We start from the raw sequence: 24137 nt of genomic DNA, 5'->3' as shown, positions 1-24137 counted from the left end.
AACTAATCCCATAATCTCTACTATTTCATTTGACTTTACTTCCTCGTAAAAAACAACATGGAGAAACATATAATCTTCTCCCCAGCTGCAATATAGGCGCTTGGAGGGATCAAAGAAGATAATACAAAAAGAAAGAACACCTGAACATTGCATCTTGTAGAACTAGAACATCTTTTCAGCAGCTAATGTCGGCCATCTTGGTTTAAGACACAGGAAGTGGTTTTCTTCTTTGCCTAGAACATCTTTGACAAACAAACATGTTTTATTTATTTATTTATTTATTTATTTATTTTGCGCCTCGTTTTCGTCCTTTTTTAAGCACTACTGAAATGAGTGGACCGAGTTCTGAAGAGATCACGAGGGAACAAGGGGAGATGATGGCAATAATGTGATCAGCTGGATTTGTGGTCTGGAGACGGAGAGAGTACATTAGATTACAGCAGTCTCATTACACACCCCCAAGATGATGAATATTTGAAGAGAACGGGAAAAGGGGCAGAGGAAGATAGAAATAGAGAAATAGAGAGAGCGATAGGTAAAAAGACAGAATGAAGGAAAGACAGAGATAGGAGAGGGTGTGTGTGTGTGTGTGTGTGGGGGGGGGGGGGGTAATGCCTAATAGCATATCTACGAGTTATTGTAGAACTGCTATTTTTGCCAGATGTTCGCTCCAGAATAGGGAAGCTAGGATTAAAGTGGTAAAATAGCCAACCATGTGGATCGTTATGGCTCCTATTCTGGGGCGAACATTCGGAGAAAATAGCAGATCTACAAGCTCACGCGCAGCACGGCGCGGTGTGAGCTTTTAGATCGGCTATTTTTGGCACACGACACCACTGCACATCTCAGTACAAATGAGGCGCGAGGGTGAGAACAGTCGGACATGGCTAGGGTGATGAATGTGCTTCCCGTCTGATGAGCTGCGTGTGTAAACAGAGGGCTGTAGCACAAACAGTGCAGTGTCCTATTCACCTATTCTCCTCTTGTCCTCCTCGTCCTCGTCACCTGCTCTCTCTAGGAGGTAGGCCATGTCACAGTTGGCAGGCAGCGATATGTGCTTTCAGTCTCATCCGTTTACCTGTGGCAGTCTTCCAGAGTTTGACCAACTTTACAAATAGAAACGCAACCCCCCCCCCCCTCCCCTCCCCCTTCTTTTTTCCACTCAGTCTTATGCTTGATATGTAGAAAATGAAGCCATGGAGGCAGACTTTGTCGGGGCCATGGAGATGGGTGAGGAGTGGACAGACCCTTTCGGGGCTGTGGAGTGGGGTTTCCAGGGGCCCTCGCGTCCATCAGGGGCCTGAGACCCCCACCCCACCCCACCTACTGCTGAGGGAGACTCGCTGGCCAAGCTGGAACTACAGTGGTGTCATGAAGGGGCATCAAAGCTGTAGAGGAACAAGGAAAAGAAGACATTTATTACTTTCCTATTTGGATGGATGGCTGGATGGATGGAATAGATAGATATATAGATAGATAGACAAAATAATAAATATACAAATGTAAAACTGTAATACATACATACATACATACATACATACACATATATATATATATACATACATACATACATACATACATACACACACACATATATATATATATATATATATATATATATATATATATATATATATATATATATATATATATAATATATATATACTGTACACAATAAATTATATAGTTCAATATACTGTATAATGTGTATATTATGCTACAAAGAAGATAAGACAGATATCTACGGTGATCAGACAGAGAAAAAAACAGCTGAAGGGAATAAGGTGTTCGTCTCTGCAAGCTACTGTGTGTCTTATCGGTGACAGATCTTCCTGTTCTGGCCTGGCCCTGTCTACACCAAGGACAGCAGTGGGCACATTTATACCTCATCTCACAACTCTTCTGACAAGTGCTGCTTGATGAAGATTACGTAGTTTAGATGGGGGGGGAAAGTGTCAAATAGACATATTTTTGTGACACAAATGTAAATTGGCCTTAACCTCACTCTGCATCGTTAGCAGAATTGTGTTTCACTTTTTCTGGAGCTCACAAATCATCTAGTGACATAAAGCACTGGTTCCCAAAGTGGGAACACCCAGGGGTCCTTGGGTTTTTCCACTGGGTCCCCAGCAAAATGAGGAACAGTTTAAACACTTCCTCTTAGCAACAACACATTGTCAGAAACAGTATTTATTAACGCTAAAATACATTTCCTGTACATTTCGGGTCATTTTATTTTATTTGGGGGCAGACATTGCCGAATAAGAATAGTGTTTAATAAGGTTGAGAAAAGTTGTCAAAAACGCATGTGGAATTGTTATTGTGAAAAATATATCAGCGAAAGACTATATCAAAAACAACTTTTGTTTAATTGAAAAAGTGACACAGTATGACTTTAATAACTATTTTAATATCCATGCCTAGACACGTGCGTGAGAGAGTGGGGGGGGGGGGGGTTACAGAGACTCAACTATGCTCTAGGGGGGAAGGTACGTCTTGTCTTGCAGTCATTAAAAATTAACAGAGCCATCTTCCGCCTCCCACTGGGGCCTGGCTGAAGATGGAGGACAGGAGACAGAGACAGGCGTGGGTCACCTCTAACGCTGTTGTCCCGACCCACTGTGATTACACCTGGGCTGGACCAATGCAAGCACACGCATCACTCATCTAGAGCCCGTTACACCACAGGCTGACCCCCCCAATGACATTGCATTGGACTAGGACAGTGACAGTACAAATCTATCCCTGAATGTCAGAGGTCATCACTTACAGTAGGAATCAGTGGTGGAAAAAGTACTCAAATGTTTTTGCTTAAGTAAAAGTATCAATACTGCAATGTAGAAGTACTCTGTTACAAGTAAAAGTCCGGAATTCAAAATGTATTTGAGTAAAAGTACAAAAGTATTGGTATCAAAATGTACTTAAAGTACCGAAAGTACTAAAATGTTTGAAAATAGCAGATCTACAAGCTCACAACGTGTCGCGAGCTTATATTGTGAGCTATTTTCAAATAGCCTAGGTATAAAATAGGGCTAAAGTGGTTAATGTATGTTTTATCATTTATATCTGCAAAGTAACAAGTAACTAGGGTTTTCAAATAATTGTAGTTGAGAAAAAGTACAACATTTGCCTCTGAGATGTAGTGGAGTAGAAGTAAAAGTATAGACAATTGGAAATACTCCAGTAAAGTGAAAGTACCTCAAAATTGTACTTAAGTACAGTACTGGAGTAAATGTACTTAGTTACTTTACACCACTGCCTGAATGTCAGAGGTTATCACTTGCAGTATGAATACAAATGTCATATTCATCTATCTTATCCATTAATTCAGGAAACCTGTGTGTGTCTGTCTATCCCGGGGGGTGTGCATTGGCGAGCTATGCGCCACTGCGCCGATATAAGTGGTAGCGTGTACGTTGGAACTCCATTTGTGTATATGCTCAGGTACAGAGGTACGCTGTTAACACAACATCAGCAGTTCCTTATACAGACATCAGGGAACCCCGTATCTCCATATTTATTCAATCATACTTGCATCGTTCCCAAGTAAGCCGGTGCCCGTTTATAACCAACCCACTCATTGCAATATCTAACGTTATTAGTACTGGGGTAACGGGAACCATACTGGGTACTCTAAAGCAGTGGTTCTCAATCTTTTTCGTGCCACGGACCCCCACATTGATATGTATTTTGTGCCAAGGACCCCAGAAGAGAAGTTTTGGTGTTAAAAATTCTAAATTATTCATAATCTTCCAAAAAAATCCGATGTTTTTCAAGTATTTTCAAAATTAGCAGATCTACAAGCTTGTATATCTGCTATTTTTGAATAGCCGACGTATAAATGGATAAAGTGGTTAAGATGATTGTAACGCTATGTTAACTACTTTTGCTGGGGACCCCCTGGAACCCTCCCAAGGACCCCTGGTCGTCCCCGGACCCCACTTTGAGAACCAATTCTCTAAAGGCCAAACCGCATCAATGCAACTAGTCGCAACTCCTTGCAACAAAACAGTTTTAAGGCCATGTCACACCAATGTAACTCCTTGCAACTGCCATTGGGGATAATGGATTGGTGCATTGGTGTGGACTGGCCTTAACAATGGGTACAGCAAGTACTTTGACAACAGGTACAACGGGTATTGCATAATCAGGTGGAGCATGTATTCCCAATTTTCATCGTTCACAACTTGCATCGTTCCCGACATGTGTGGTCCCCGTGTAGACTGGTGCCCATGCATTGGATAGTATGCACCATGCATATTATCCAATGCATGGTGCTTAGTCAGTGGCTTTTGATTTGTCCATTTTCCTCTAAGTAGACCTGAATTTCCAGCTGCAAGACATGACGTGCTGTCTAAAGGCTGCAGACCATATGAGTATAGCTTGGGATAAACTAATTAGAAGATATGGAGCCACTGTTTCAAGTATAGATAATAACCTTCGCCTAGCTTATTCTCATCTTTTCAAAGGATCTAATTACTAACACAAAATATGCTTATGAAAAGAGAAGGTGAATTAGTCTTACCTGTCCCATAGCTTGACATTTCTACAGTTGTTGGTGCAGCAGCCAGCTGATATCAAGGCTGAGAGAAGGGCAGAGAGAGGGAGGGAGAAACAGAGGAGGGGAGAGAGAAAGAAAGAGAGGTGAATTTCAATAGTTTTGCAGTCTCATTAATTTGACGGGTTGGAGCTTGAATTACCTGTTTGACTGCCAAGATGAAAAATGACTCGTAAATAAAATAGTATTGAATTGTACCACTTTAGGCTACACTGAGAAATTGTGTCCGTTATAAAAACAACTGTTATCAGACATACACTGGGGATATCATTGTCACTTGATCATTGCCAACAATGGCAGTTGTAACTGCAGCATAACATGAATACATACTGAATGAAGACTGACCTGAACAAAATGTAACAATGCAACAATGTCTGTCATTTGTACTGTACATATGGTTTGTGATTAGGGATGTGTAAAAGTGACCAAAATGCAATTCGATTACTATAATAATAACGATCATTCGAATATTCGACCAATATTTATAACATTAATAATAATAATTATTATTATTATATTTTGTTATCCTAAAAACAATTATTCGAATATTCGATTATTCTGACCCATCCCTATTTGTGATAGCATCTAATGGTTACAATGTGGCACCATAAAATGTGATATGGCATTATAATACAATAACAATTAGATGGCTGTTTTCCACATTTAATGCAGCTGACATAGTTTAGAAGTGGCATCAGATCTGTGGTATCCTGATAGCTGTTGTGTTGCGTTTTGCAGTGTTGTGTTGTGTTGTGTCGATTTGTTGATGTTTAAGAAAAACTAAAACCTGCTTCTTGATAATTTGATTAACCCACATGAGCTAGATTAAGCCTGTTATTGGTCCTATATCGGTTTTGATATATTTTCGGTTAAATGCCCAGCCTGTGCAGCGCTGACGTGTTGTGTTGTGTTGTGTTGTGTAGATGAGCTTTCCCCTCGTCTGTCTCAATCTCTGCTGCAGTAGTTCAGTTGACAGCCACCAGTAATTCACATTCTGTGTGAGTTTCCAGAGGAAAAATCCCAATCTCTTCTGGGGGTCCCTGCCTGGCACAAAACATTTTCAGATGGGAGGGGGGGTCTGTGGCCAAATACATTTTGGGGGTCCTTGGCACAAAAACCACTGATTTAGAAGGCATTTGTAGAATCGGCCTCAGGTCTTAAAGGGTTAAAACAACTCTTTCAGTCTTCCCACCGCTCACTTCCTCTCGCTTCCCTGTTCCGTCCCCATGAGTCTTTAATCACGTTTTCTGCACATTTCCTCTCCTTGGCGCGCTAGCGTCTACATTAAAGATTCATAATGCTCTCGTGACTGCCGAGTTCTGCGAAAGATTCCACTACGGGTCTTTACTATCGTCTCCACCCCCTCCCTGGCTCTGTTTATCTTAGCAGGGGGAGGGGAGCAAGGAGATATTATATTTTATTATATGAATAACTCCTTTAGAGTGTGTGTGTGTGCGGGGGACTTCTTGTGGAGGTCCAGATGTGTGGAATGGAATTGATTTCATGGCTAAAGGAGGGATAATGGTCTTGCCTAGAGAGAAGGGTAAATACATGATCACATGTTCTCTATCTCCTTCACGCGCACGCACACACACACACACACACACACACACACACACACACACACACACACACACACACACACACACACACACACACACACACACACACACACACACACACACACACACAGAAACACTTACAAAGGCCAACTGGCTGCCATTTGAATGGTAATTATGACATTTGAAAGGTGAACCTGTAGAAAACTTGCCCGGCTAATGGCAAACATCGCCCTGATAGACTGATGCCAGTGTAGACGACGCGCATGCATGAGACTGGCGACAATTAGCTTAAATGGATTTGCCGTCTCAAGGTCAGCAATCACGCACACCGGTCACAAGATTGTAAAGGGCCGGCATGTGATAGGATACAGACAGGTTAATATACACCAGCCACAGTGTCAACGTAGAGAGAATCCCTTTAGATCTAATGGGATTAATTACTGATATGACTATCTATTTGGGAAATCTAAGCAGCTCCTCCTACCCACCTCCTCCAAAGGGAGAGCTGTGAAGTGAGAGACCACACACTTGGGAGGATGTGTGATGATTTAGTTATAGCCTGGGTGTTGAAACTAAAATTGGATTTAAAGGGGTGTGAGAGATGTAGAGAGGTACAGGGGTGTGTCTGGGGTCAGAGAAAGAGTATATAGATAATGTGATTATTGGAGAATAATGCGACAATTAACTTTGCTAAAGTTGCACCTCTGTGCAGCAGCGCTTGGGAGAAAGACTCTTAATTTCCCCACAAAAGGATGTCTGAGATTTGGCTTGGGGGAAAAGCCGCTCCCACACTACTGTATATAAATCACTGCTCCAGATCTAGGCTACCATTTTCCTCTGTAACCAGAGGACAATTATACACTTTATATAACTCATAATCTTAAAATCCATAGAAGAGAGTCATAACCTTATTACTGTAGGCTATATAAATAAAGAATAATGCAATCACAGAAAGGCTTATCTCTTTTGTGTGCTAAAAAGTAAGCTTGAAAACCGTTCGAGGAGATAGTTCAAGACAAAGAAATACAGTCAGTGATACCTCTGACATTTTTCCAGGATGATTTGTGTGTCTATATACTTTCACAAAATGAGTAATCAATTTGTCATTGACGTCTGTATCAAGAAAGTAAACACATCAACCTGCGCTCTGCTGGGCTACTCATCTCTCCGTTCGCTTTGATCTATAGCTATCTCTCTTCCTCCCTCATTTTAATTCTCTCTATCTCTCTCTCTTCCTTTCTCTCTTGGCTTACACGATCAATGCAAGGTAATTTCACATGGCCAGTGTCTCAGATCTCCTAAAAATCTGCCACATAAATAATTCAGGCTGGCTGGGTAGGAGAGCATGTGGCGATGCACTGTAGATCAGTGACCTTCCATTTATCTTGCGGTCAGTCTGCCTGGTTGGCTAGGTTCTGGTTGGCTAGCTTCTTGGTGATAGACCCATCAGGTAGCTATGGCAGTCACTTGCTGTTACGTTAAACATTGCGCTGAACGTAATGCAGTTGTAAAACAACTCATAAAATTAGGCTTAAAAGGATCCCTGGCTAATACGCCTTCTATGCCTTAATGCTTTATAATTGCCCTCTATAACTAAAAATAAAAATTTAAAACACCTTAAATATTTTATTTATTTTAGAAATAATTTGTCCTTCACTCAGGGACAACTCCCGTCGCAAGTTGATGATGTCATTTGTCCATGTGTGGTCTAGCCCTATAGAATGTATGGAATGCATTTGCTAATAAAAAGTTTGTAAAATATTGCTTTGATGCTCAAAAAAAAACCTTAGGAAGTATTCATTCGTTTTTTAGTTAGCACATGCATTCCATACATTCCATAGGGCTGGACCACACATGGACATATGACATCATCAACTTGCAACGGGAGCGGTCCCTATTGAGTGAAAATAAATAAAATATTTAAGGTGTTTTAATTTTTTAATTTTAGTTACAGAGGGCAATTATAATGCATATAAGGCTTATTAGCCAGGGATCCTTTTAAGCAGCGGAATGCGTAACACAGAGGTCATTTGTGGCTACTACTGCAAAGAATGTAAAACAATAAGGAGGGAATTATCCTGCAGTAAAACACTGGAGCATGTTGCTTCTCAATTAACAGTACTGGAATTTTTACACTGACTGCCACTTAAGGCTAATTGGCAATTAACTGAATTATGGTCTACTTACATTCATTTATGAGCTACATTATTCCCCATTGTGATGTGGATTTTAAAATCCTAGACTTGTATCAGTTTAAAGTCCATGTACTGTAGATAGAGCACTGTTTCCCAAACAGTGGGTTGGACCCATTTTTGTAGATCGTCCTGGGGAAATTTCTCTTTTGGGTCTGGAGCTAAAACGTTGGGGAACCATTGATGTAGAGCAGCACCTCTGGATGTGATCCGCATGCAAATGAGAGAGGAATGGAATACCCCCTTTACACAGAGCTATAAACAGGTAATTCACCTTTATCTTTCCCTCCTTGTCTGTCTCTCTCTCTCTCTCTCTCTCTCTCTCCTTCTCTCTTGTTCTCTCTGTTTCCAGCTGCAGCAGTGGTATTGTATGTACAGTATCATTCCAGCAGCATAACCTAATCGTAGGGGTAATTCAGACCGCTGTGATTTCTCTCTACAACGCTGTACAGTATGCTCCGCCATACGACGGTGCCGCATGCCGAAAATAGTGGCAATGTGCATAGTGGCAGTCAGATTGTAAATTGGACAAAGTACAAATCCAGTTTAAAACTGTGTTTAAAAAAGTTTTGCTGCAAATGCATAACCTGTGAAGTAAATGAAAAGCAGAACATAATAGAAATAGGATACCATGATCATAGCCATATTATACAACTATGGATTTGGACATTCTTAGATAAAGCAGATAAAGACAAGGTGCTTAATTCAAGTTTTCATTTGTTGTTATGTTTCATGTTACATTGACTATCCAAATAGTGAAGGAGACTCTTGGAAGGAAAGTCTTTCACACTGTCATTTCTAATAGTCACTGACTATGTGTAGTGTATTGCGTAAGCATAGAAATACAGTGAGTGACTGAGGCGGGTGAATATAGTAAATAGGTTGATGATGGAAGTTTGGCCTGGCACTGAGAGTTACTGTCAGGAGAGGAGAGCATGAGACTCACTGGAATACAGCTGGCTAATTGGTGCCCTATGGGCTTGTGTGTGTGTGTGTGTGTGTGTGTGTGTGTGTGTGTGTGTGTGTGTGTGTGTGTGTGTGTGTGTGTGTGTGTGTGTGTGTGTGTGTGTGTGTGTGTGTGTGTGTGTGTGTGTGTGTGTGTGTGTGTGTGTGTGTGTGTGTGTGTGTGTGTGTGTGTGTGTGTGTGTCCAGCTTCTCTTGTGTTGGCCTTCTGATCTCAGTTCTAGTTTACCACTTCCTCCGATCAAGGGACACAAGGAGAAAGCTATGGACATCAAAGGCCAGATGTACATACACACGGATGTGCTGCTATTACACCTGAATTTCCCACGGGATCAATGAAGGTAGATCTATCTACAGTGTCTGTCTGTCTGTCTGTCTGTCTGTCTATCTATCTACCTTTAAATAGTTCATCTCAACGAGCAAAACATACAACTGCATTCACCATCCATTGCATCAGCATCAGCCCCAGATGTTGTGTTTTATGTTTTGATCTGGAAGCCCATTACCAGCACCCTGCTGTGCAGTGAAGCCCAGCCTGTCTCATTTGTACCTATAGGACACACATTCATGTTTGGCTCCAACTCTCAAAGGGAAATTAAACATTTATGGGCACATTTGTAAGATAAATGGCTGTTGCCCTATTTCCACGGCAAGCGTGTCGTTAACAGTCACTCATTGCAAATCGTCGCTGTCGGGCAGAAACTCTTATCTCCATATTTAAATGTTTAATGTTTATTTGTAAACTAAATGCTCTACTCTGACTATTTTTTTCTGCTTTTTTCGCTATGTTGCAAAATTTTGAAAGTGAAAGTTAAAGTGGTTAATAAGTGTGTGTGTGCATTTTATACAACCCTTAAACCCTTAATAATAACCACATTGGATCAATTTCCTGAAAAGTAACGTTTTTTTACATACAGTACGAGGTTTCTACAGTGACGAAATTAACAATAAAAAGATAATACAAATTGTGTGTGTATGTGGGGGGGAGGGGTTTGGGGCATAGCGTCTCGGGGGTGGTGGGATTAATGTGTGTGTGTGTGTGTGTGTGTGTGTGTGTGGTGGTGGTGGGGGCAATATTGGCAACCTCTCCTATTGTCAATGACTTTATCCCATCAGCATCCCAGAATGCTTTGCTGCTTTGCCTAGTGCCAAGGGTCCACATTTAATGAGTTTTCTCCTCACAAGTCCCCCACGTCTCAGGACCTCGCTGACCTACTTCCTACGGCTAGAAATTGTTTACACTAGCTTACTATACTTTGCCACTCCCTTCCCTCACTAAAGAAGACCGATCCAGTGAGTGTTGCCAGAGTCTGTGAGAGAAACAAGTGGCCAGGTCTGTGAAAACAAGCCCCAAAGAAGCGACTATAGGCACACACATCAGATCATGCACAGACAGGGGGTCCCCAGCTGAATTGGTTAATAGAGCATCAAAATTAGTTTTACAACTTGAACCCTATATACATATAGATCGGCAACCAACTCACAATGCGTTGCATCTGCTATTTTCAAAGAATCGTGAAATATTTTGAGATGGGGGTCCATGGCCAAATACATCTTAATTTGGTGGTCCTTGACATGAAAATCTTTGAGAACCACTGGGTTAAAGGTATCATGACATTCATTTTCACTTTTTTTATTTTCAATGTTTTATTTGGTGTTTTTTGACCTCAATTACACCCAAAAAACCTGAACTTAAAACATTCAGTGGATTTTCTGTGGTCTGGGGTTTTCTGAATAATTAGGCTGAAAAGTAATCTGAGCTTGGCCCTTCGACAGTGAGGTCACTGTCGAATAATCCCGCCCACTCTCCTCCTCGCCCCTCCCCTCCCCTATCCTTTCCTTTGGGGGGGGCGGAGCAGAGGCGATGATTGACAGGCAAAATCCCTCACCAGCGACACCCGCAGGCAAAGATTTCTTTTTTCATTGCAGTTGAAAAGGCTTTAGAAATGTGAGAGAAAAACACCTGCCATTGATCACTGGAATGGAATTTTCACTTAAAACTTTTTGTACACTTTTGAAGGACCAGGACAAAGACTTTGAATGTGGTGTAAAAGTGAATGTCATTAAACCTTTAAATAACATTAGGAAGCAAGCAACTACACTTCTTGCATATGCAAATCGATGTGATATCCATATGTGAGGATATGAAAGAGAGCGGAGAGTCTTGGTGTGTAAAACGGTTGAGCGGAGGCAATTTGCCGCTGTACGCACAGATGAAATACTGGTGGTGGGGATAACAAGGAACTAAGCAGAGACAGATGTGCGGATGTCACAACATTAATACTACTGGGTACATTTTTACACTTTCAGGCTTAAATGAATACTGCGCATAAATCACATACATGTCTGATATCACACCTGTTTCACACAAAAAGGGAGCATCACAGGAATTCAAGAACGTTGGCCATGCGAGGGATCTTAAGAAATGCTGTCGGGTGGAAACCTCCAAAACTGTTACTTTTCAGGATTGAAAATAAAAAATATCTACTTTTGTGTGACACTTTGTAGTATGACAAAGTAGGGAATTACGGAGTAGGAGGTTTCTGCCCGACAGCAACAAATTATTTTCTAAGTCAGGGCAAATGAACCCTATGACTTCACAGTACAGGCATGCAATTAATCACTTGGCTAGCTACTGTACATTTACAATCTATTAAAAGGGCACCGTGCCCTACAACCATGACCCCCTAATATCAGCTCAAAGCAACCCAAAGATCTTTCTCAATTATCTTTTCACTTGCAGCTCAAACGATCACAATGCCAGACCAAAAAGGTAATGATATGGACTTTTGTCGTAAGTGCGCACAAAGAAAATGAGAAACTGTCAGAAGCAATGCAGGGTAATGTGATTGGTTTCAATACCGTCTAGTACATTCTGAGATTATGATATATTTAATCAAGAGGAAAGAAAAATCTGCCACATTTTTGTGTTTCTCAAGCACCGGAATTGGACCCAATAGTGGTGGATCATCTTACAGATTACTTTAAGATGTTGATGAGGATAAAACAACATTAATTGAGAAATATTTTTGTTGTTTCATGTAATTGTAATGTATGGGTGTCAGTGTTTACAGTACATACAGTACATTAAAGTACAATCAGTGGTGGAAAGTAACTAATTACATTGTACTTGAGTACAATGTTGAGGTACTTTTACTTTACTTGAGTAAATATTGTACATTTTACTCCACTACATTTGTTTGCTACTTTGCAGAGTTAGATTATTTGACACAATAATTAAAATTTTGATTTGAGAACTTAACATTAGCACATTAAGTGTTTTGTGATACCAACACTTACTTACAATATACAATACAATATACTTTTACTCAAGTAAAATTAATACAAGCCTTTTACTTGTAACAGTGTATTTCTGCATTGTGGTATTGCTACTTTTACTTAAGTAAAATAAATCGGAGTACTTCTTCCTCCACTGAGTACAATATGTGGGAATCCTCAGTATTGGGAGCTGTACACACAGCCCTGTGCTATAAATATCTCCACATAATACTGTACTACATACTGTTGTTGTTTTGAAGCAAAGACTTTCTGAAAACTATGTTATACTGATGACATGCTTTTCTCACATTGTACATTTGTGACAGCTTGTGGCCTCACTATCTGTATAGCCTTTTCCCCCCTCTCAATTAAAAAAAATTCCATCTATTTTACACCCTGACTCTTTTTTACAGACACCGTAAAATGATGAAGCTATAATTTACACGAAAGTATGGCTTCAAAGTGTGCTCTTCTTTAGTTTGAGTAAACAACAACATCTAGCCAGTTTGCTTCAACATTAAAATTATGACTCAAAGAATGGAAATTAGCAAACATTTCAAAGTAAAGTGAGTAAAGCTAAATAAAACAGACATGAGCAAAAAATCTTGATTCAATCACTAAATGTTGCATGTTGTAAAATTCCACATGCTCAGTCTCAGCATGTTACTTGGAACTATGCATGAAATTGAGCATGAAAATGCGCTCTACAAGCATTATACTGTAGCTAATTCTCTCCCTTTCTCTGTCATATATAATCTACCTTATTGAAAATGTCTGCAGTCTTGTCACGGTTGCATTCCATGACCCATTTTGTGTTTGGCTGATATCATCTTCAATGTAAAGCCATAAAATATTTCAGTGTTTCACATAACAGTGGGAACGATTAGGCTGCCTGCAATCTCTAGGGGGAGCAAACATTAAGGAGATGAAGGATTAGAGATGCCAACGATATCTACTGTAGGCAGATAAGACAAAATGCCTGATCATGCACTCCCTAATGAATGGCTGCCGTGATGTCTACTGTTACAGTAGGTAAGGACTTTTCAGATACATAATTGGCAACAGCTGTGATTACAAAATCTAAATACCATATTGTCATCCAAATGTTCATCCTGGTTCTTTGCGATGGTATATGGATTATGACAGTCACACATGTGCCTGACAGGCTAATGTTAAATATGTCTGTCTTTCCCCCAACTGTTGCAACGTCTGCAGCTTAAGGGAAATAAATGTTTGAGCTGGTCATCTTGGTTTATGCTCAGTATCACACCAGCTTGCAGTGTGAAGCTGAAGATTTTTGAAGATTGCTGAGATGACACATGCAGGGGTTGAAAGAGTACTATATCCTTCTGAGAACAAGTACAGTAGAAGTTATGTTATGCTATAATATATACGTTAACTTACGATGCGTTGTGAGTGTGAGGTTGTAGATCAGCTATTTTCAACGAATGCTCACCCTAGAATAATGATGCTAGGGTTAAAGTGGTAAATTACCTACTGTATGGTCACTATGAAAGGGCCTGTGTTGCATCCTAACAGATACCATTTCACCCTTCCAGCCAATCTCTCTCTAAATGAAGCTCATCAGTGGTGACAGTATTTTTTTTCTTTATAAGAAAGCTTTCTCAAAGATTGTCTTATGAGGGAAAGAGGTTCAAAGCACTTAAAGGGAATATCTTCCTGATTCTATCAAAACTGCATAACTGTCAGTAATTCTTGCTTTTCCAAAGGTAGTTGAGTACAATACTTAAAGAATACATACATAAAAAATCTACTGAATTACTGATTATCCCCGCCAGGCCAGACCGGCCGAAGGCGAGGCATTATGTTTTCACTCCAGTGAGCTATAATCTCGGACACCGCTGGACCGGTGTGCGTGAAACTTTGTACGCACACTCCCGTGAGCCAAGGAAGAATAACCCCCAATTTTTCAAAACACACTTTGTGCTACCACTCCTACAGATTTTGTCCAAACCTCACGCGAATTGATACACATTATGTCTGTAGTCATGTGATCAAGAGACGTACAGTATCTGTCAGATTTGTCATATTCCATTCCGAATGGCTACGATTGGCTTCCAAATAAGTTTGCGGGAGTGGCCCTTTTTGCACAAAATGCCACAAATCATGAACGCAGTGTCCAATTGACCTGGAACTTTAGCTTTAGAATGTACAGAGGAAAGTACTAAAAAAGGCACTCAATTACAATAATTTAGTATTTGATATTCACTTTCCATCTCTGTATTATAGGCATGAACAAGCCAATTTGCTCTATTTTATTAACACAAATACCCAATTACACAACAAAATGCAACTTTAGAAAATTCGAGAAGTGATGAAAGGTAATATGGATACTAGCAGCACAGCTAATGCTGTGCGATAACAATAATCCGTTGGAGTAACGGCAGCCTAACGCTCCTCTAAATCCTTTCACAGCAAGTAACCACAAGTCCACGACAAACATTTAAGTTGCTTCATGCAGCTTAGTCTGTAAGACTTGACATTTTGTCTGCAGCTGGGGAGGCCTGCCATCCTTTGCCTCAGCAGAACAACAAGGAAGAAGAGCAGAAAGAGAAGGAGGCAGAGAGACAGATAGAGACAGAGAGTGAAAACACTCCACTCGTAATCCACTTAGAGACTTCCTCACCCTGCTTTGCTTAGCTCATTCTGGCAAACAGTGTGTCCCAACTCCCCCAGAAACAAGACCTTCTAATCAAAGTTGCCTCTCTGTCCAACAGCTGGCTTTTCAAACTGTCTGCCAATTAGACGAGAGAGGAGGAAGGAGACAGACGGAGAGAAATATCCTGGCATTTCCCCCTGACAGGGGAGAGGGATAGAATTATCCAACTATAGCTTATTTTCTTCCTGTTACACAGTCTTGGCTGCAGCATTACTAAACAACAAACCAGAGAGCTGCATATGGTTCATCAGATCTGGTTTGATATGCAAAAGAACTTCCAGATTCAACGCTGCTTTCAACTTTTGTCACCTCTAGTCAATAGTTATGAATAGATTTAATCACCGAGCGAAAATGGTGCAAAATTGTGAAGCAGCTGCCTAATCCACAACAATTCTGAGAGATTCAATTTGTTAAAGAAAAACAATATATCATGTCTCTCTGATTGACAGGTGATGATTTTAGACTGTGTGTGTGTGCACGTGCACATGTGCGTGTTTGCTACAGGGGGTATCGGGGCTTACTGGTCGGCTGATATTTTTAGAAGCAGTGTCAAAGGGGAGTATTTCCCAAGGTCACACACACCCACAGACAAAGGGGGAGGGGGAGGGGGGATTGGGGCAAGTGGAATTGAAGGATGGAGAAAGGCAGAGCTGGAGCGTCGCGAGGAAGATGGGAGAGCCAAGAATCAGGAGAGGAGCGTTGGAGCTCATAGAAGTTGGAGGACAAATAGAGACAGTCAGAAACGTGAAGCATTGCACGACTCTTACATCCACACATTTGAAACCATGTCACCCAAGGAACTGCTTGAAAGCCTGTGTATCTATTCTTGAGGACGGGGTACAGAGGCATCACAAAAACAGATGATATCACACAATATATCCTTTTTGTTCTCCCCAAAGGAGTTTCTTTCCCTCCAGATCATCTGAGTAGCTTAAGCTAATATGCAGAACATGTGATTGTGAGGGCAGAAAACACGATTAAAGCTACTCTTCATGAAAAAGACAATGTGCGATGCAGCAATCATATGAGCTTAATACATAGTCATCCATCCAGTCAGCCAGAGGATGAAGCTACATGTCTGGGTCATGACCAATTGTCTGTCGCTATTGTCGCATATGGGAAATATGTCAACCAATTATGACAGCTGTGCTGCCTCTAGCACGGCCAACACAATTAAAATGCAATGTGAAGGTGAACACACCAATGCTGAAAAAAAGTACAGCAACAAATCTAAACCAGGCCATGATTAAATAACAACAAGCAATGTTGAACTTTGGTAGAGCCAAGTCAGCTATTAAAGACTATTTTGGACATTCTCACTGATACATGCTGCTGCCTGTTGGCTTCTTAATGTTGTCCCATAATATAGTTTTGCTCTCTTGCTGCTGCTGCTGTGCTTTGCCTGTTTGTCACACTGCTTGTATGCTACCCTTGTTTTGTTATTGTATTGCCTGGTGTTGTCAGCTAGCTGTTTTTGGATATAAGCAGTGGGTGTGTTGGAAATGTTTTGATGTGTGCTGCTGTCTTTTGAACATTTAACTTTTTTTTTAACTTTTCTTTAGCACTTTTCTTTAGCACCTACAGTACCTGCTTTGCCTTTTGCCAGGCCGCCATTGTAAAGAAGAATTTGCTCTTAATGACTGGTTAAATTAATGTTAGATGAATAAAAGTATACCTGAGCATGATAGGAATCTCTCAGTATACAAATATATACATTTTATGACGGGCAAGATGATGTTGAAGTTTTTTTCACTGCCATTAAATTGCTTGAGGTTAGGTTGCATTAAGAGTACTTTATATTTCTTTCTCCAGACAGTAAAAATAACAGTGGCTGTAATCTAAGCCTCCTAAAAGCAACAGATGAACATATTATATATAGGGTTTAAGAGGTCAGACCTCTGTTTTGTTTTAATTTTGGATTTTGCCATCATTTAAATGGATTGAACTTATGTGACATAGAGTGCCATGTATAACCTGAGAATTTAGAGCATCTGAATAGAAACTGTGCTGCAAGGAACCAAGGATGGGACATGGGAGCCCAAATCAGACATGCACACGCATGCATGGCATGCATGCAGTCCAAAAATGAAATAATACTGTGAAAAGGGCTTATAGGATAATCCAACAGACTGGAATGTATTACAATCATCACAGGAATTAAATGCCTCCTATTCAAAAGAAGACAGAACTTGTTTCTGTTTTTGGGGCAACAGTGATGGTGTTGACATATGCACTACTGTATATTCAACACTTCCAAAAAATGAAATCTCCAACTTTAAACTAACTGCACCTTTATTCTAAGCCCCTGCCCACACTGTAAATACAGTGTTGTGACACAAGAATTGAGTGTCCTTGTCAGGTCAGTGGGGACATGGAGGCGCTGTGGGAGTGACCCATAGACACATTCTTGACAGTGATAAATGACCACAATGACAGATTTTCAGACACATGCAATGTTCCTCCATGCTCTCAGGAGCAATACACAATATCGTTTTTAATGAAGCCTTCATAAACCCTCCATGTTGTGCACGCAAAGTTCATAGTGGTTCCACCACATGTGGCGAAAAACATCAACTCAAGAGTGCACTGAGCCCTGACAAGATTAGCCAATTAAGGATTTGTGAAGCATTATGCGGCAAGGCCTATGGCAGATGTAATATGGGTTTTAAGTTGCTTCAATGGTAAAAGCCTTTATAGCAGGGAAACACAGATCACACATGTAAATACATGCCAGGGCTAGAGTCAGAGTGCTCTAAAACTAAAAGTAGAAAAATGATGTTCTAAAGTAACGGAAACTGTGCTATTATATAACAGCACAGTTTAGAAATCCATGGAGATAGTGAAATGATGTTTATATACTGTATGCAAACGTCATTTCACAAGCATGAATGCTACTATTTTGGCCAGTCTGGGGTTGTGGTAGCTACTCTGTAATTATTCAGAAACAAACTTACTATTGACATGTCGGAAGACAGTTGTGTCACACAACAATGTTTGGCTTGTTTTTTTTTGTTACTGTCATTGTCAAAGTGAACTCAGATATCTCCAGTCTCCACCAAAATAATCCTTCAGCCCAGTTGTCAATAAATAACTGGATGCTATCTATTGCATCATCATGACACAGTATGTTCCTACATCACATTATTATCCACTTATAAACCCTCTAGACTTAAACTGAACGTGAGTTGGCTCTGTACTTGCGCTGCTTTTTTCCATCTACACCAAATCTCTCTCGTCAAAAATAGCCAATCTACAAGCTCACAATAATGCTATTTTTGGCTGATGTTCCCCCAGAATATGGATGCTGGGGTTCAAGTGCCTAACCACAGATATAGTACCGTAGGTGGCATCCTCTTCTGTGTCAGGTCTATTCTGTGTAGATTGTTCCCATTTGCTGTTTTCTTCTATGTTTTCAGATCCATATTGCAACGCCAGGCAGATATTTCACCTTGAGGGATATGTCCTTTAGCTTCTGCCAGCCCTACGCCACTCAGCACTTTTTTTCCTGGGCTCAGAAATCATTATCAGCCACTGTGGGGTATTTAAACAGCAGCCAAGGTGCTACTTTGATATTCTTCTCTCACTCTAATGCCCTTAAACCTCATCCATCTCATATAGAATGGCTTGTTTTGGAGCACAGATTTGGGGAGAACTTTGCTAGAGGAATAATTCAGCACCTAGGCTGTGGGTGTGTATGCGTGTGCGTGTGCGTGTGCGTGTACATGTGTGCGTGCGCACAGATTAAAATTCTCTTAGTGTTCAAAACTTGTGCTGGATAAGGAACTGGATTTAGAAGATGTTTCCAACACCATTCTTAACATGAACGGCGGTGAGTGTCAGGACCAGACATGAATATATTATTTAGAGAAAATATTCCTGTTGTTATACGATATGTGCAGTCAGAGTATGTGGAATCTTTTTAACAGGGCTAACTTCCCCCTTTGCTACGAGGTGTCCTGATCAATCTTATTATAAAGACAGAATGTCACAAATTTCAACTTTAAACTTTTTTTTATAGCCGTAACTGTTGGCTTCAATTTGTGGTATGACAGGGGGGCCTAGGGACTGTGTAATATTCATAATGAGGGTCACTGGAGGATTTTAAAGTTCTCTGAAATGAAAATGAGTGACCTATCCCCAGCGGTGACATATTTTTCTCGACCCTCTGCAAGTTATTGAAAAAAAAAAACGTAATGCCTTACCCCACCAAATAATGACGAACAACATTTATTAATAATGATAAAAAGTTCATTTTTTCTCCAATAAATCTTTCGTCTTTTTAAGAGTGTACTTTTGGATGGACACGTCAAAGTGGTGCGTGGGCAGATCCAATCAGCGTGCATGGCTGACTTTATAGATTTTGTGCCGGCCAGCAACATTTCATATTTGATACATATACATTGGATAAATCTCACAGCATAAAGTTTACGTGTGGCTCTGGACAAAGCAGGTCGGTTGTGGCGCACGTCGGACAATGCACTGTGGTGCACTGTGTGGAGATGCCATTCGTCCCAGATTGAAACACTTGTAGAATGATGTGTTAAATCAAGAGATAAGCCCCCTTAGTTGAACTAACTATGAGCCTGCGTATGAGCTAAGGTGTCAGAAGATGTCACAAGATGGACAACATTGCCACTGTCTATAATGGGAAGAATAAATATAATTAATATGAATATATTATACACACACACACACACACATACACATACACATACACACATACACACACACACACACATACACATACACATACACACAGACAGACAGACAGACAGACAGACAGACAGACAGACACTAACTTAGCTAGAACCAAGCTTTGTATAGAAGCCTAGCCTCCTGCAGACCCATGCCGTAAAAACACAGTTACTCCTTTTGTGAAAAACACTATAGTTGTACTGTTGTACATGAATATTTGTTTTTCAGTTTTTCAGCCTGGCTAGAAATGACATAGGAAAGAAACCTGGCTATGTACAGGCATAGTTAAAATACTGGATCTCTATGAGGACAACAATCTAATGTCGTTTGATTTTCCACAACAAATTGTTTTAGTAGGAATGGGTTACGTAATATAATGCAAGCTGACGATCAACTTTTCTGATTGTCAGTACCCAGAATTTCCTGGGTTATTGTATCTCTCTCCCTTTCTCACTATTTCCCCCACTCTCCCTCCTTCTTTCCCTCTCACTGTACCTCTCTCTTGCTGATCGAGCTCTGGTCTGACAGCATACACAACAGCATGTACAGTATGTGTGTGTTGGCTAACACCGATATGCGCTAGCAATGCAGCAATGCAGTATTAACATACAGTATGCATACACATGTGTGTGTATGCATACTGTATGTTAATACTGATGGTGAACTACCTACAAGAGGTTGGGCACATGGGTAAGGGCCGGGGTCAGGAAATTGCTCATTAACTGGGGGTTCTCTGGGGTTAATTACAAGGTAACAGCAGGATAGTCACCACGCACGCACGCACGCACGCACGCACACACACACACACACACACACACACACTTACCATTCATGCCATTATAAATGCCTCGATGATGTGGTGATAGCTCATCTCCAGCTGGCCTTCTTTGTGCTTCTCTCCCTGGACTCAGACTGTATTGGTGCCTGTGGATCTCGGGGCTCCCCCCCTGGACCCCGCAGACCTTCTCGTGATGCTCCGGGGTCAATAAGTGTGCCTGTCGGTGCTCCGGGCTTCCAAGGCCGATGCTCCCCACGCTGCCCCTGTGATGCCTCTGATAGAGCTCCCCACTGCCCCCCTGGCCCAGGAGGTGCTGCTTCTGACCGAGCAGGAGGTCCGAGCTGTGGTGCTTGGGGTGCTGCTCTGGACTCCGCTTGCCCACGTTGCGCCCGTATTTCTCCGGACTCAAGCCGCGTACGACGCAGCTGTGGTCGGGCACGGAGATGGAGCCGCAGCGAGGCCGGCGCGTCGGGGGCATGACGTACGGGTACTCCAGGCTGGTGCTCCGGTGGCGGCCGGCCGGGTGCTCGGGGCTGGCCACCTCTCGGTCCCCTCCGCTGACTCCTCCTATTCCACTGATGCTGCTGCACCGGGGTTTATGGAGCTGCTCGGGGCTCCCTCTCTCCACGGCGCTGACCCCGCCGCTGCCCAGCCCTCCGGTCAGATTAGGCTGCTTATGGTGAGGGTGATGGTCGGAGCTGTCGCCGCTCCCCGCGCTGGACGTGCTGCTCCCGTCGCCCACGTCCCTCATGAGGAGCCCCGTCCCCGGGACCAGCAGCAAGCTGTTCTGGCTGTCAATGGAATTGCGGCATCCCCCGACTCCCACAACCCCTCCCCCGCCTCCTCCTACTCTTTTATCCTCGTCCAGGAGGAGGCAGAGCTCCTTCAGCTCTAGGTTCTCCCGGATGACTTCCTCCTGCCGCTGCTCCAGCTCCTTGAGTTTCTGGAGGTAGAGGCTCACCTCCTTGCGCATGATGCTGGCGCTGTAGCGGCCCAGACGCTGCCACTCCCTGGACACGCGCTTGCCCTTCTGCCGGTCGTCGTCCAGGAAGCAGCACAGATCCCGGAGCTCCCGGTTGTCCTCCTGTAGCTTCTGGTTGATGTCCTGAGGATGATGAGAGAGAGAGAGAGAGAGAGAGAGAGAGAGAGAGAGAGAGAGAGAGAGAGAGAGAGAGAGAGAGAGAGAGAGAGAGAGAGAGAGAGAGAGAGAGAGAGAGAGAGAGAGAGAGAGAGAGAGAGAGAGAGATCAAGAGGGAGAGATTGTTTTGATTGTATTGTTCCACTTTTGCTTTGGCAATGTAAACGTTGTTTTCTCATGCCAATAAAGCCCATTGAGAGAGACAGACAGACAGACAGACAGACAGAGGGGGGCAGAGAGAAAGAGAGAGACGGACAGAGATAGACCGACAGACAGACTAACAGAGAAGGGGGTTATATAAGGAGAGTGACATTGAGAGACAGAAAGAAAGAAAGAAAGAAGGCTTGATGAGCATTGGACCCGTATAAATGAGCACTGAGGATTTGACTGTGCAGGACAGTGAGGAATTATGTCCTCTTTTGTATGCATATTACTTTGCTTCCAATCAGTCAGTATCCATTTTGACTCCCAATCCCCTGCTCTTTTATATATCAAATGCAGTTGTAATGAAATGAAATCATAATCCTCTCTCTCTCGCTTGCTCATCCATAAAATACAACAATTGAATCCTACTTTATCACCCACTGTGCATCGCATCACATAAATGCTTTGTACGAGATGAGAGAGCTCACAATGAAATAGAGTGCTAGGCTGAAAGTAAGGCCAGCCAAATCCCTTGCCCAGGCCAGAACATGGTTATCATTTGATTCATAACAACTTCACTGTGACATTATCCCCTGTTTCAATGCTCAGAGGGCTTCTTCTTTTCTCCTCTAGTAATCTAATTGTTCAACCCTCAAGCCTCTATCCTCTCTCTATCTTCCTCTGACCCTCTGGCTTTCTCCTGTCTAATTAGGTAGTATGGATGGAAGGTGGGGAGGTCGCCAAGAGTGGCCAGTGATCTCTGTCTGTTTCATCTGCCTAGATCTCAAGTCTTAGCCTCAGCCTTAATGGCAAGCAGAGCCTTCCAAAAGGCGCACTGCACATCAAGGAGAGGGAGAGTGCATTATGTACAAGGCAAATGTTATGTCATTGTAAATTGTTTAGATTTATGGGAAAGGCATTCTAAGAAATCAGGCTCTACATAAAATGGTTCATTCCACCCTTTGTTTTCCCAAAACAGGAGCTAGACAACAGGTGTGTGTGTGTGTGTGTGTGTGTGTGTGTGTGTGTGTGTGTGTGTGTGTGTGTGTGTGTGTGTGTGTGTGTGTGTGTGTGTGTGTGTGTGTGTGTGTGTGTGTGTGTGTGTGTGTGTGTGTGTGTGTGTGTGTGTGTGTGTGTGTGTGTGAGAGAGAGAGAGAGAGAGAGAGAGAGAGACACACACACACAGAGAGAGACAGCTAGAGAGAGATAACGAGGTGGAGGGGATTCACTGGGACCAGATAGATGAAACAAATGGAATAGACACACACCCATACCAGATGGACAAATGGTACAACAAACATAAATAAAGCAATATCAATTTGAATAGTGCAAACCATAGCTAGATCTATTATAACACACTAAACAGGGGCGCATCTGCATCTCCAAAACTATGCGCGTTCTCAGGTGCGCTCAAAATCTATGATCTCATGCGCGCCCCTCACCTTCAGTCCCCTGATCTCATTCAAGTGCAGCTGGAGGCTGCGATTGACCTCTCGGATCAGATTCCCGTGATCCAGGATGACACTCATCTTGTCGGCCTCGGACCGTCTGAGGCGCCGGACCAGGTCATCCTTTGCCCACTTGAGAAGCTCGTCGTCCGTCAGAGTGGAAATGTCCTCTGCAGGAGTTTCAGCCTTCGCTATGGACAACTGGATCTGGGGCTGGGGCTGGGGCGGCGGAGTAGCTTTCTCCATTGGTAGACTTCCTCCGATGCCAACGACGGGTCTGTAATACTCAGAGACTCGTTGACAACCTCTGCTCGCATCCGCTCCCGCAGTCGAGAATGATTTGAAAACGATTAACGTTTGATGTAGAATCGCATAGTTGTTCTGTTGCCTCCAAGCCTTCCTCTCGCCAAAAAGCAACAGCTGACGATGCCGGTTGGCTGGGCGATAGACTAGAACCCCCTATAGGCTCCTATCACTGCAACATCCTCACACACCAGGCTGGACTGACTGCCCACAGCCTAGAGAGACTCTATAGTGGATTCTTGTCTCGGCTCTGCTTCCAGATTCAGCCCCAAAATGCGGTGGAAGTGTAAAAAGCTCCGGCGGGTTGTGTGTTATTAATATACACAGCTATCTATCTATCTGTCGCCTCCTGGTTCTGCTGCACACTGACTCCAACACAAAGGAAACGTTACGCCGT

The 24137-nt window shown here is 42.3% G+C and overlaps 1 protein-coding gene across 1 annotated transcript; it reads right to left on the bottom strand.

Moving 5' to 3' along the window:
* Window positions 1-1313: 1313 nt before the first annotated feature.
* On the bottom strand, window positions 1314-23683 carry ccdc85al (coiled-coil domain containing 85A, like; the record flags this gene model as incomplete). The annotated part of the gene is made up of 4 exons (XM_080455899.1): window positions 1314-1388; window positions 4526-4583; window positions 20756-21812; window positions 23432-23683. The coding sequence occupies 4 exons, from the start codon at window positions 23681-23683 to the stop codon at window positions 1370-1372; spliced, it is 1386 nt and encodes a 461-aa protein (XP_080312025.1). The 3' UTR covers window positions 1314-1369.
* Window positions 23684-24137: the final 454 nt, after the last annotated feature.

Source organism: Gymnoscopelus braueri (assembly GCF_963280865.1).
Source record: "Gymnoscopelus braueri genome assembly, chromosome: 2".
Taxonomy (NCBI): Eukaryota; Metazoa; Chordata; class Actinopteri; order Myctophiformes; family Myctophidae; genus Gymnoscopelus; species Gymnoscopelus braueri.
The sequence above is the reverse complement of the archived record's forward strand: the minus strand, read 5'-3'. Positions and strand labels throughout refer to the sequence as shown.